The sequence below is a fragment of the Mya arenaria genome, chromosome 3 (assembly GCF_026914265.1).
Source record: "Mya arenaria isolate MELC-2E11 chromosome 3, ASM2691426v1".
Classification (NCBI taxonomy): Eukaryota; Metazoa; Mollusca; class Bivalvia; order Myida; family Myidae; genus Mya; species Mya arenaria.
The window spans coordinates 13,196,511-13,211,494 of NC_069124.1; the positions used below are offsets into that span (position 1 = coordinate 13,196,511).

General features: G+C 37.1%; 2 protein-coding genes across 2 annotated transcripts; both read left to right on the forward strand.

Annotated features, from left to right (window-relative positions):
• The first annotated feature begins 312 nt into the window (after positions 1-312).
• Positions 313-6,381, forward strand: LOC128225703 (uncharacterized). The gene is made up of 5 exons (XM_052935612.1): positions 313-509; positions 2,226-2,331; positions 2,491-2,615; positions 4,430-4,591; positions 4,969-6,381. Exons 1-5 carry the CDS (start codon positions 440-442, stop codon positions 5,184-5,186), a joined length of 681 nt encoding a protein of 226 aa, XP_052791572.1. The 5' UTR covers positions 313-439; the 3' UTR covers positions 5,187-6,381.
• A 1,807-nt stretch (positions 6,382-8,188) lies between these two features.
• Positions 8,189-10,246, forward strand: LOC128226591 (histone H1.2-like). Its single transcript, XM_052936543.1, has 2 exons — positions 8,189-8,697; positions 9,398-10,246. The coding sequence occupies exons 1-2, from the start codon at positions 8,247-8,249 to the stop codon at positions 9,976-9,978; spliced, it is 1,032 nt and encodes a 343-aa protein (XP_052792503.1). The 5' UTR covers positions 8,189-8,246; the 3' UTR covers positions 9,979-10,246.
• Positions 10,247-14,984: the final 4,738 nt, after the last annotated feature.

Consider the following 14,984-nt stretch of genomic DNA (forward strand, 5'->3'; position numbering starts at 1 on the left):
CATGAGTTTCAGAGGTTAAAGATGTGATTCCTCATATACCTTATATTTGAAACTGTTGATTAACTTCGAATGCATGAGAATATTCCATTTACGCGTTCTACTTATTTGAACTTCGATTATATTTGGAACGAGTTAATTTGCTGTCATTCATTTGTAAGAATAAATACATCAAATACAGGGTATTCATCTAGTGTGAACGTAATTGAGTCCATGTAGTTCCTTATTAATGCGTGACTTTAAATTCCATTTCAAGAGCTAAATAAGTCATCGAAAATCGATTGATTTCTATTTGTATTCTATTGATATCGTTAAGATAGTGGAAGGCAAGTAGGAAAACTCATTATAACATTATAAGCCATCTCTGAAAATTTAAATGAAAAATGAATAAGAGCTTTTGGATGAAAACAATGTCTTGAATAAATAAAGAAATTGCTGGACAATGGATGTTTTGGAGCTTTGCGTTTCGGTTTTTCTTCTCGTCGTATCTTTTCATTCTACAGAGTCGCAAGGTAATATCTTCCACATATCTATAATAAAGCAAACTATCGAGTGTAGTTAAAAGAGACTAGTACTTTGTCCAATTATGGGTCATACATAATCTACCATGTTGTCATAGACATAGTTATATAGAAGTTCAATATTGTGTTGCTTGCTCCAAATATATTGTGTTGCTAGCTCCAAATATATTGTGTTGCTAGCTCCAAATATATTGTGTTGCTTGCTCCAAATATATTGTGTTGCTTGCTCCAAATATATTGTGTTGCTTGCTCCAAATATATTGTGTTGCTTGCTCCAAATATATTGTGTTCCTAGCTCCAAACATATTGTGTTCCTAGCTCCAAATATATTACGTTGCTTGCTCCAAGTATATTGTGTTCCTAGCTCCAAACATATTGTGTTGCTAGTTCCAAATATATTACGTTGCTTGCTCCAAGTATATTGTGTTCCTAGCTTCAAAAATATTGTGTTCCTAGCTCCAAATATATTGTGTTGCTAGCTCCAAATATATTGTGTTGCTTGCTCCAAATATAGTGTGTTGCTTGCTCCAAATATAGTGTGTTGCTTGCTCCAAATATAGTGTGTTGCTAGCTCCAAATATATTATGTTCCTAGCTTCAAATATATTGTGTTGCTTGCTCCAAATATATTATGTTCCTAGCTTCAAATATATTGTGTTCCTAGCTCCAAATATATTGTGTTGCTAGCTCCATATTGTGTTGCTTGCTCCAAATATATTGTGTTGCTAGCTCCAAATATATTGTGTTGCTAGCTCCAAATATATTGTGTTGCTTGCTCCAAATATAGTGTGTTGCTTGCTCCAAATATATTGTGTTGCTAGCTCCAAATATATTGTGTTGCTTGCTCCAAATATAGTGTGTTGCTTGCTCCAAATAAATTGTGTTCCTAGCTCCAAACATATTGTGTTCCTAGCTCCAAATATATTGTGTTGCTAGCTCCAAATATATTGTGTTGCTTGCTCCAAATATAGTGTGTTGCTTGCTCCAAATATATTGTGTTCCTAGCTCCAAACATATTGTGTTCCTAGCTCCAAATATATTGTGTTGCTAGCTCCAAATATATTGTGTTGCTAGCTCCAAAAAAGATTGTATTGCTAGCTCCAAATATATTGCGTTGCTAGCTCCAAACATATTGTGTTGCTAGCTCAAAATAGATTGTGTTGCTAGCTCCAAATATATTGTGCTGCTAGCTTCAAATGTATTGTGTTCCTAGCTCCAAATATATTGTGTTGCTAGCTTCAAATGTATTGTGTTCCTAGCTCCAAATATATTGTGCTGCTAGCTTCAAATGTATTGTTTCAAAAATATTGCGCATACACTCATAAGAGAAATCATAGGAATGTTATTAAGACGGGCAATTGTTCATCTACAATTTGTGTGTCATTTCACTCGATCTATCTAAAGTTATACCAGTAAGTTAAGTTACACTTACATGAAATTCATAGGAATGATAGTCTGTGCGGACAGTTGTGCACAAGCTAGTTGTTTCACATTTTACGCAGTCTTTGGGCATTCATTATTTCTGTGATTGATATATTTAAAACACTTTTGTTGTACTTTCTTCTTTTGAACTTTTGTTACGGTACCGAATTCCGACATGCTTCGTGTGTCGTCCTTTGCCAAATACATTTTTCATGTTACATGAACATCACTTGTGACGTAAATAAATGTAAAATTTAACTTGAACTGTATCGTTCTTCGATTGCAGTCAATCCACAAGAGTTTTTAAATAATTACTGTGACCAACTTGACGTCATAAATGAGGGTGTTTCTGGCCAAGTGACGTCACCACAGTACCCGGGAAATTATCCTCGGTAAGAGAAATGTTCAATTATATATGTTATAAGTTTTCGTCCGGAAATATCAGGATCTAACTGTTTGTCTCTTATAAGTTTTCGTCGGAACGTAAAGCTCCATTTGCCAACATATATACATGATTTTGCAACAAACAAATTGAGTTTTATTAACATCAGTTCGACGAAAAGGGGTCACTGCCTGGCCGTCCGACAGGCGGAGGTGTCCATAATTCTGGAGGTGACATCACTGGACTTGGAGGACAGCTCCGGTTGCGCCGCCGACAACGTTTCAATCTACACTGGTACGTTATCGCAGTTATCGATGTTATTGTTACTGGAGGGTGACGTCACTGGACGTTGAAACAGCCCGAGGTTAGCCACCGAAAACTCCTCCAAATATGTTGGTATGTAATCCATGTTTGGTAATTATTAATGGAGGCGGAGGACAGTCCGGTTGAGCTACCGACAACTCATTCATAAATGCTGGTACGTTATCCCATCTACATCATTGTTACTGGAGCTGAAGGACAGCCTGGGTAAGCCTCCGACTACATGTATTCTAAATTCAAATGTTTGAAATATAGTCCAATGATTGTTTTTTTTTAATATTTATACAGTTATGAGTCGCCGCATTACTGCCCCCCCCCCCCACCAATTTTAGCTGAAACATAATTATTACTCCTTTAAGTTCAGCTGAGACATTAGTATTCCCCCTTCAAGTGGACATATTACTATTCCGAATGTCTCCTTCAAGTTCAACTGACACACCATTATTTCGCCTTCAACTTCAGCCGATTTTTTACTATTTCGAAAAACCCCTTTAAGTTCAGCTGACACATTACTATTCCGAATGTCCCATTTTTGATCATCTGACAAATTACTAAGTCCCCTTAAAGTTCAGCTGACACATTACTTAGTCCCCTTAAAGTTCAGCTGACACATTTCGTATCCCGAATGTCCCCTTGAAATGCAGCTAACACTTTACTATTCCAAATGTCCCTTTCAATTTCAGCTGATACATTACCATTCCCAGTTGCGCTGACACATTACGATGCCCCCTTCAAGTTCTGGTGACACATTACTATCCCCTTCTAGTTCAGATGACACATTACTATCCCCCTTTTAGTTTCAATTGACACATTACTACCACCCAACCCCCTTCAAGCTCAGCTGACACATGACTATCCCCTTCAAGTTCAGCTGACAAATAACTACCCCTCCCTTCAAGCTCAACTGGCACATAACTATCCCCCTTCTTGTTCAGCTGACACATTACTAAACCCCTTCTAGTTCAGCTGACACATTACTTAACCCCCTTCCAGTACGCTTACACATTAATATGTCCCCTTAACGTTTAGCTGACACATTACTATCACCCTTCTAGTTCAGTTGACACATTACTATGCCCCTTAAAATTCAGCTGACACATTACCATCCCCCGTCACGTTCAGCTGACACATTACTATACCCCTTAAAGCTCAGATGACACATTACTACCCTCTTCTAGTTCAGTTGACACATTACTATATCACCTTAAATGTCAGTTGACACATTACTATATCACCTTAAAGTTCAGTTGACACATTACTATATCACCGTCAAGTTCAGCTGACACATTGATATGTCCCCTTAAAGATAAGCTGACACATTACTACCCTCTTCTAGTTCAGTTGACACAGTATTATGCACCCTTCAAGTTCAACTGACACATTACTATGTCCCCTTTAAGTTGAGCTGACACTTTACTATGTCCTTACAGTTAAGCTATCACATTATTATGCCCACTTCTAGTTCAGCTGACACATAAGTGTTTTCCCTTCAAGTTCAGCTGACACATTAATATTCCCCCTTAAAGTTCAGCTGTTACATTTCACTCCCTTTCTAGTTCAGCTGACACATTACTCTGTCCACTTCAAGTTTAGCTGACACATTACTATGTCCCCTTCAAGTTCAACTGACACATAACTATATGTCCCCTTCAAGTTCAACTGACACATTACTATATGTCCCCTTCAAGTTCAACTGACACATTACTATGTCCGCTTCTAGTTCAGCTGCCACCTAAGTGTTTTCAATTTAAGTTTAGCTGACACATTTATTGCGTAATGTATTTCAGAGACGAAGGATTTTACTCTCACGGCTATCCTGTGCGGCAATGACCTTACCCAGATGCCCAAACTAGATGCCGGAAGGGCCGCCCTGTTACAATTCTGGTCCAATAACGAGACCGAGGGGCAGGGATTTGTTATAAAATACTCAACAAAACAAAAGGAAATAGGTGACATAAGTATAACGTGTGGTTATTTCTTTTTCAATTTTAATGCTATACTCAAAATGATGTTCTTTTTTTTGCGTTCACAGGGTCGTAGCTAGCACCAGAAAATAATAGGAGTCAGTAAAATTATATTTTTTTTCTTCTGTTTTATAATCAAAAACGTTTTCTATGTTGCTGCTGTGTGGTGACAGGCTGAAGTTATGCACATAAAACATAGCCATGGCGATAACGTTGTTTTAATGTTTATTTTTTAATGATCACTTAAAAGACTGCATAATTGTTTGTTGTTACCTTATATCACTGTAAAGTAACATATAAACATAACGTTTCGCGGCAGAACATTTTTATGCGTATTTTTTTATGTTTACATCAATTTTCAGAGCACGACCGGGATTCAGACCGCCATGATGACGGTGACGGTAGTGGCCGCTCGAACAACTGGGGCGTGGTCATCATAGTGGTTTTCTCCGTCCTGATTGCCGCCATGGTCGGCGCGACAGTGACAATCTGCATCTTTCACCGTCGGCATAAGGCCGCCAAGGTGGTCAAGTTTAGCGGAGATGTCGTCGAGCCATCTGGTGTGGCCAAGAACGTTTAAATGTATAATATTATGTTAACACGTTCTATAAAGTGTCTACATTACGTTTTGTTGCTTTACATGCGCCTTGTTTATTCGAGGTTTTAATAGTGATACGTAGACGTTCAATCTACACTTTACACTATTATATAAATGTGCACTTTTAAATTTTAATGATCTGATGATTGTACAGAAACACATCCTTGGAACTGGACTGAATATAGTACCTAGACATTAAGTTACATTTGTAGCGTCATGTATTATAAAAGTCAGCTTCCTTGCAAGGCGGATCGGAAATTCCTTCTCGATTGCACGGGCGGCAGGATATCAACTACTCGCGCGCTATATCAGCACATACCAATCATCGGATGATTGAAGTTCAGCGTAATATCGAAATTTATTTCACCGTATGGTCATAAACAGCATTATTAAAAAGTATAATTTATTGTAATCACGAGTGGTATAAATTAAAAACATTTTCTTTTCTTTTACGATAGAAAGCATGAAGTGTCAACTTAATTGACATTAAATGGAAAATCGGATGATATACATTGGGTCTTGTCATAGTTTTGCTGAAGTCATTTCAGTTAGTTTTAACCCAGTACAATGACCGCTACGTTACTTTGTTTAACAAAAATTAAAACAAAACTCTGTAAAAGCAGTGCAATTATAAAGATTGATAATAACATCAGTAAAAATAACATGCTTTTTCACCGAAAAGTTAAAAGCAATGCATACATTTTAGAGAAAAGCTATAAAGAAACCCGATTGGTCGAACTTTCTATGCCGATAATGGGCAACCAATTTTAATCTAAACCCTTCTGATACATCTAAGACCCTTTAAAATGACCTGCATATCCTAGAAAAAATAGGAGTTAGACTGGGGTATATGATTCTTCCATCCTTCCTTTTGCCCGCCACTTTGCGTATTTACGTATCGTCGTACTTTTCCAGCAAAAAGATATGACAGGAACCGATCACAATTTATTCATATAGTGTGCAATGTACGTAAATGTTGTTAAATCGATAACTAAATCACAGTACGAGATTGTATGTCAAGGCCGTACCTATCTGATCTGATATTTAACGTTAATTCTTATTTGAAAACCTACCTACTCAGAATGTCAACAACAACAGCAACAACAAAAAAATACCCAAAAGCATTATAAACAGAACACGACCCTTAAACTGTTTACAACTATTGTCGTTGATAGATTTCCACAATGAAAATCATACATCCGTTTCCATGTCTCTGTTTTGTGTGTGTTTTTGCAAAGATCATGGTTATTTTAATTACTATGCCACAGAGGTCAGAATTAAACAAAATATACCTATATGTATGTGTATAGTAGCAAAACATAAATATATAGTTTGCACGTCTTGTCCTCTGTGATTAAAATTCTATATCTTTCCTTAATTCAGGTTTTGGTAAATTGTTTAGTTTTTTTCTCCAGACTGTAAACCCAACCGATGTAACTTTCATAAATATTAATTAATTAGACTAGTGACATGGTTTAATATAAAGTTGTAAAACCAGTTTGCAAGAAAGAGAACTGTAACTGCAAAATTCGACATAAAGCTTTAAGATTTAGTTTCCGTGATCTCCGTCCTGTGGTAGGATAACCGGTTTCAACCAAATAAATCCTGTTCACGAGCAGGGCTGATAAATGCAGATTCGATTGATACTGTGTATTTAGTGTAAAATGATAGCATCGTATGCATGCTTGTTTGTTCGTGTGGCTGTTTATATTAGCGTTATGAACACGTTTTACACGTAGTAATGAGAGGCAGAAAGAAAATACTGACATAATAGTGACGAGTACTATTCAATATTTTCTGCATGAGTGTATATTTCTATGATGTATACATGCATATATGCAGACGCGTAGCTAGGGCCAGTTTGGGTATACGCAGATCGATGCCTTGGGTGCATATTAACCCCTTCATCCCCTACCCCGCTTCGGTTTTATTTCAAATTCGGGGGTATTGGTATGACAAAAACTTCGACCTGTCAAAATTTCGGTACGCAACTGCATATTTGCGTACAGTCAGCTACGCGCCTGATATTAATTGTTGTTGTTTGGTCTGGAATGCCAAACTTAATATTTAATTGGTGTTGATTAAATCCCAGTACATGTTTTGCTTTGTGTGTAGCTGCACTGTAAACTGTATGAATACAAACACACTTTACATATAAGTAACACTGTGGTCTCGAAAATAAAAACAACAACAACAACACATTATTAAAACAGATACTGGTACTAATAGTATGGTATAAAGCTGCGCTTATGTTGTCTTTCTGGCAGCTGTTGACCAGTCAAATTGTTGAAAAATTATAATAATTACATATCTTCTTCAAATCACAGACATTCATAAAAATATATACATGTTTGTGAACGCAATATTGACGGTCTTTATGATATATATGCATATGAACGGTTATAGTTTAATAACCTTAGTTTTACACTGTACGGCTGCATACACTGTATTCGATTACTTCATTCAATGATTTCTTTGAGGTTTTCGTGTAACATTAGGAATTTGAACTCCCTTCAGTATAACTGAATGGTGTGCTATAGGTAACCACTTTAGTAGATAAAAAAATGCTTTTCTGCTCACATTTTTCTTCTGAACTTTAACTTAAAATACGTCAAAAGCTTCACTAAAGATAATTTTTTAATCATACTGACAATTATTTAAAAAATAATTGTATTTTGAGCATTTTCTGTGTATTTTATCTGATGAGAAATCATCAACTTAAACCCCTTACCCTTATTTTTGATTCATAACAAAGTATTTAAATAAACAACGACTAATATATATATGCCATCTAGTAGTGTAATGATTGAATTATACAAAACTGAAAACCGCGAGTCTCTAGCTTTAGTCGTTTATTCGCAATTGGCATTTTTGTCGTAGACTGAAAGCACACTTCAAATTTTACCTCAAACCAAATACCACACATGTTTACTGCTGTCTATTAGGTCCGCGCGTATGATATAAATACAACTGACTGGTAGCGTGTGTCTCGATTTGTTATATCATTTAGCAGTTGGATACGCAAATCAAAAGAAAGAGAAAATGTCAACCGACGTTGCCGTGCCTTTGGACACTGTGCCCGCAAACGGGGATGCGGAAATATCGCCGATGGAGACGGACTCTGGGGCGGAGGGTACAGCCGCCGCAGTTGCGCCGGTTAAATCACGAAAGCGCGGTGCAAAAGCCGCCGCGGGAACGGATAATAAGATAGCGTCGCCTAAGAAAAACAAACAGACGAAAGTTCCGAGCGCGGGCAAGGTACATGTAGCTACAACAGAAATTGTTCATCCGAAGTATAATGAAATGATTGCAGCAGCGATTGTCGCCCTCAAAGAGCGACACGGGTCATCGAGACAGGCGATTCTCAAGTACATTCTCGCCAATTACACCGTACAGATAGACGAACGGAAGGTGAACAACCACCTGAAGATGTCGCTACGGGCTGGTGTGAAAAACGGCAAACTCCAGCAGTCGAAGGGGTCCGGTGCTTGTGGTAAGCTGAGATTGATTTCGAGACTTATTAAACTGTTAATTGTGTGTTTGTTTAGTTAGGTCACATGTATTTAAATTGAATGAATGGTAACTGGTGCCGAATGTATTATATATACCTTTTTAGCTATTCCTTTTTCAAAATGCTGTTGTTTTGGGAGATTTGGGAGATGGTACATGTATAATTGCATGGCTAAAGAACATTAATCTGTTTGTACTCGTCAAAAGTGTCAATTTTAACAAAACACAGAACAGATGCAAGTTATGCACCAGTCAATTGTTACAAAGCCCGCCACCACCGCACCACCCCCACCCCCACGTCCCTGTGTATACCGGGGATAGCCGAGGAAACGGGCCGTGTTTTTACCTTCCAGGTGGCCCCGCAGTGCCGGGTGAATGCGGTGGTTTTGTTTTCGTGCTAAAAATAGCGGGGAATGGGCCTTACCTAGGGTCCCTGTGTGCGGGGCATTTGGCTTTCCCGCACGGCGGGGTTTTTACCCGTGCTTTGCTGGACCGGAAGTCAACGTCCCCGGACCTGGGGGGGGGGGGCGTGGCTACAATTGACTGGTTGACTGGTGCATTATTAAGGAATGCATCTATCACATAAAACCTAGTTACAATTTGCTTCGTTGATGATGTGATTTTTACACTCATTGATTATTGATTTTCAATATTAAATTCATTTATTTTCAATCTTATTTCAGGCTCCTATAAACTTGCATCACCATCCAAAACAAAAGCTGCAACTCCCAAGCCAGCCCAGGGATCATCCCCTTCTAAAGCACTGACCAAGGTCAAGGTCCCTGAGGTAGCAAGGACCAAAATCACTCACGAAAAAAAATCTAAGAAATCCGGCAAGATGTCTGTATCCCCAAAGAAAGCCACTAAATCAGCAAAGAAGGCCGTCGCTGTATCACCAGCTAAACAAACTAAAGCTTCACCGGTGAAGGCCAAAACGCCGGCTCAGGCACCTAATAAGGTTATCAAGGAAACGAAGACACCAGTGACAAATGACAAATCAAAGAAAGCTCCCAAAATGGAAAAAAATGCTAACGCCGGTAAAAAGACTAAAGTCAGCCCTGAGTCTACAGATGTCTCCGCGGAACCAAAGGCCGTTGATGGCGAATCGGTTGAAGAAGCTCTTCCCACTTCACAGACAAAGCCGGTGGTGGCACCTGCGGTTGAGACCCCTGCGACCAACAACACCACAGTTACGCAGCCCGCCATTCCAGAAGCGGCTAAAACAACCAAGGGCCGCGGTCGATCTAAGAAAACTACGCACTAAGCGTCTCAAAACATAGTGACATGTGTGCGAGAGCGTTGTATGCCGACACAACAGTCAAGTTGTGGGTTCATGACACGTCATTATTTTGATACTTAAGTTTTGTTTATTAGTTCATGAAACTGTTTCGACTATTACTCAACGTTTTGAAAATCAGTCCATTTGTTTTATGTGTTCATTGAACTGTTCATGTTCGTGAGATTCATACTCATATATGATGTCATAAATGCATTTTGTTAAATGTCGAGGTGACAATAAAACCAAAACATGAGTATATTGTTGTTGTTTTTTTCAAGAAAGACTCGAGAAAGTTAGCTAGACTTGTATTCAATATTGATCTTAATTGGATCTGAGAAAGATGTAGCTAATCGGATTACTGGTAAATTAATAACGGACCAATAGGAGAATGAAGTCGATAGTGTATGACCATAAGATTAACTTAAGTTGAATATTCAATACCACCCCTTGTATTGTCCATGTCCACGTCGACAAACATGATGTACACATGGAAACTCATGGATGGCAGGTTTTGCAATAAACGGCTACAAGGAATCAGTATCGCTTTAATATTTATTTACGAAAGCGTAATCGGAACAAGAAATATCGTTGAGAAAGAAAAACGGCGATCAATTTGTAAACAAGGTATTGAAGAGAATAAACTGAGCATGTGCAATAATATTGTTTCATTTAAAAAATGTTTCAAGTATTGCTGAGGTTGAAGAGTGTATTTTTGCAACCTTTTTACTCAAAATGAAGAATTCAGAGTCTATTTTGATGGGAAGAGAAAACTGAATCCGTCGACTATTTTTGAATAAGTTACCAAAAGGATACGTCACAAAACTGGAGATAACGAGAGGCTCGCAAGGGGACTATATACGATAAATAAATGAAAACATATGTTTAATAAATAATTTAATGTTCTGTACTTAAATTAATACATTTGGTGTGCTTCAACCGAAAGTTATTTTATAACGAAGGCAATAAGAAGTAACTAACCAGAAAAAATCAGTTTAAAGTTTATCTTATTAGTGCCCTTCGTAGCCTCGCCGACTTAACTACCACCCAATCAAAACGCTTCATTTCCTTCCTTTATTTGATTGCTCTGTAATCTAAGTCATTTTTCTAACATCAAGGTCAAAACTCAAATTAAACAGATATCGTCGAAAAATGGTTTATCATAAGAGTCGAACCTGCTCGAAAAGTGATAAGTTTAAGGCAGGCCCTTCTTTTCCTACTTCTCCCTACTTTTTTTGTTGAGTTCCTACTTTTTCTTGAAAAAGCCCTACTATCCCTACGTTTTTGTAATAATGATTCGAGAAATAATAGAAAAGTTTAAACTAAATGCATTGTTTGAAATTATCTCAATCTTGATTTGAAAAAGAAGCCATTTCTAGTATTTTTGTAGGATTAGTTTGATGCAGTAGGTATCCAGTGGTGCAATAGAGGTTCTATGATGAGAATGTGTGGTGCATGTTGACAAGTCAGAGACACCATTTCCAGGTTCATCTCTCTATCCTGTGGCTGAATCCCTCTTGAAGCACTGGTTTCTAAGCAAAGATAACTTGCATGTATATTGCAACTGATGAATAGGTTTAGTTGTCATTTATTTGCATCTAGAAATGTAAGTGAAGAGCCCTACTATCCCTACTTTTTCCTCTTATATCCCTATATATCCCTACTTTAAAAAAAAAATCTCCTACTTTTATCCCTACTTTATCTTATTGGTCACTAAATGAAAGCCTGCTAAGGCGCTCCAGACCGCGCACGAGGGCAAATTACACCAATTCCAAAGTGACTACTCTGTTTTACATATGTGTTTTATTTTTCTTGTTTTATTTTTCTTGTTATTTCCCCCTTTTTAATGAAAGTGAATCAAAGCATCTCGGACCATTGGCTACCTTCTAACTGTAAAGGCATTGAAGCTGAATGTTGTTTTTGGACTAGGCACTTGTGGCCTAGTTCATAGCCATAAACGCGATACCTGCATTCTCAAGCCGCATCTGGGGGTTCACTGACCTAATGTATTCATACGCTGTATTTTGATTGGATTGCGGTTAGCGAATTTGAATAATCAAAGTAGTACCAGAACTGATTACAATGAAAACATCCAATAAAAATAATTCTCCTAACAATTCAAGCTAACTGTATGTTCTTTTAATGAAGCACAAGAAATTCATACGTAGCGAGTGAGTTAATCGGGTTAACAACATGAATGTTCTTGCATACGGTCAGATTATATGCAATAAGAATATGAACATATTGGAAAAGTACGCATCGAAATTTTTCCGTTCAATGCTCTGTATTGATAGACTGGTACCCTCTTTCAATTTTATCCGAAATGAAACCAGTATCAGCTAACCGCGGTGCCCGTCACGCATTCGAAATGTCTTGTGAATTCATACGTAAAGCGAATAAAGCGTGCGGTGTAAGTAGAAAACAACAAGGAAAGTTGGTTTAAAAAAAGTATTGTTATCCTTTGTATAGAATGTTGGTATTCCGAAGTCGGTTCCTGTTATTTTTTTTCGACATAATTTGCATATTTCCGTGATATTTTCTTTTCGATACAAAGTTTTTTTTAACTAATCATCGCATGGCACTTAGTACTTTTTCAAATACAACATGATTTTTGGTATTTATTGTTCAAATACTATTAATGTTAACTAAAAACCATATGCCGCGTACCTGTATAACTTATATTTTTTTAGGAAAAGTAAATCCGGGTACCAGTCTTCTTATTGACCTCAAAATGTACTCTGATCAGAGCGTCCGAATGATTCAGACATGTACAGTATGTTATCACTACTTCCGGATGCTGATGATGTGAATTTCATAGTGTTTTATTGAGGAAATAAAGCCCCCCCCCGGTCCCGGAATAGCGGGGACTTTTACTTTCGGTCCAGCCAACCCCAGCTAAAATCACCGCCCTATGGAGATAATCTGATGGTAAAGTCCCCACCAAATGCCCCCGAACCCAAGGGACATTAGGTTAAGCCCCATCCACACTGTATTTTCCGGGAAGACCCGGCACTGCGGGGCCACCTGAAAGGTAAAAACATGGCACATTTTGCCGGCTATCCCCGGTAAACCCCCGGATGTAAGAGCCGTATTTACAATTGACTGCATAATGATCCATAGTGATCCATTCTCATGCCAAGATGATTTCTGGTCTGACATCGCGAGGTTAGTTATTCTTAAGCATACAAAAGCCTGGACAGCATTTGAGAAAGACTGCTGTGAGGTTAAATCTTCATTACTTCACTATTCCACAACATTTGGTGATAAGGGAACTTTATTAAATATTTTGATTTTAATTTTGTTCCCTAAACGCCACAAGTTAACTGATTAATTAACACAAATTCAATTCTATCTCCACAATATTCGGCACTGCATTGTAAAATAAAACACTTGTAAATTATTTAACTAAATACCTTTCCCTCAAATATTTCACAAATTTATATTGATCTATCAACAACAATGCATCACCATACTGTATCTCTGACTGATTATTGATTTTCATTCCTGGCTAGAAAACAAAAAGTGAGCACAAAGCGTCTGCAGAAAAAGAACTTGTAAAGAATGCACCAGTCAATTGTAACCCCCCCCCCGTTCAACATGAGATAAATGACTGTGCAAATCTGTATGTATCATCCAAATATCAGTACATTGCAGGGTGAATGTTATTTGTTAAAATTATACTAAGTGAGCTTTCAAGATTACCTTTCCAATCGCATACACAATGCAGTTTGAAACCTGGATAATTAAAACAAATCTTGGTTAGAGACCATAACTATTAAATATTTGATAAGTCACAGAAATTAAAAGGTACAGTTTAAAGGGGCTGTAGTCAGTTAATGATGAAAAAGCAAAAATTTAAAGAAAATTGTAGAAAATTTACATAAACTTGGTATCCATGTGTACAATTAATGCATTGAAACTTACTAACTGATGATCCCCAGAGTTTACAAATGATTTATCAATAGCAGTTAGTTCGTGTTTTTCCATTAAAAAAAGATTACTAGGTATGTCTACCGAGTAGAATTCATTCCTTATGCGTGATCTGCCGTTGATGTTATTACATGATATTAGCGAGTTAGGTATACATCGGGTAAATTCCACCCAGTAAAAGTAAGTCTTCATAGCATAGTAGATACGACACTTCACTGCAATTTTTTTTCATTTTGGTTTTTTATTTACAATAACGATATCAAAGAGTAAAATATTTTATTAAAAAAGTGTCCTTAGATTCGTTACAGGAAAAAAAACTTTTTGGTGCCAATCTGGTGTACAGTCCCTTTCATAAACAACAAGTGAAGCCAATGCTGTATTAATTTGAGACAAACAAAAAGAAGACAGCACAAAGTTCAAAAAGTGTGACTAATGTGAGAATACCTTACATGATTTATAAGTTTGCATGCGATCCAGACAATTTTAATGCTAGAAATCACACAAAATCATTCCCTTGAATTATTCCTGTCATAGTTTAAAGCTGCACTCTCACAGATTTACCGTTTTTACCACTTTTTTATTTTTTGTCTTGGAAAGAGCATATTTTTGCGTTAACATCTTCAAACAATGATATCAGATTGCTGACAAACAATCAGCTCGTAGTTTGTCATATTTCCTTTCGAAAATTAATGTTGTATGGCTTAAACCGTTACTAACAGTTTAAGAATAATCCTTAAAGCATCATTTTTTAACTTTAACTTTAATATAAAATTTAAATTTTGGTCAGCAGTCTTATATAACTGGTTTCCATGGATTTTCGCAAAAATTGGCTCGTTTCAAGACAAAAACTAAAAAAGTTGTCAAAACGTTCAATGTGTGAGAGTGCAGCTTTAAACTCATAATAAAATTTCAATGCACTGCATTTGACATGAAAAAATGTTATTTTTAAAAAGCACAATATATCCTTTATGTGACCTTACATTATAATGATTTATTCAGATCATAATAATGTGACTTTTCTTGCACTTAAATGTGAACAAGTCAAAGCTTGGGATTGAACACTA

What these genes read in the sequence shown, in the direction of transcription:
- LOC128226591 (XM_052936543.1), top strand. Translation starts at nt 8,247, where the DNA reads ATGTCAACCGACGTTGCCGTGCCTTTGGACACTGTGCCCGCAAACGGG. An exon ending in GAAGGGGTCCGGTGCTTGTG is followed by an intron (nt 8,698 to 9,397) that starts GTAAGCTGAGAT and finishes ATCTTATTTCAG; the next exon opens with GCTCCTATAAACTTGCATCA.
- LOC128225703 (XM_052935612.1), top strand. Translation starts at nt 440, where the DNA reads ATGGATGTTTTGGAGCTTTGCGTTTCGGTTTTTCTTCTCGTCGTATCT. An exon ending in TACCCGGGAAATTATCCTCG is followed by an intron (nt 2,332 to 2,490) that starts GTAAGAGAAATG and finishes TATTAACATCAG; the next exon opens with TTCGACGAAAAGGGGTCACT. An exon ending in AACAAAACAAAAGGAAATAG is followed by an intron (nt 4,592 to 4,968) that starts GTGACATAAGTA and finishes ATCAATTTTCAG; the next exon opens with AGCACGACCGGGATTCAGAC.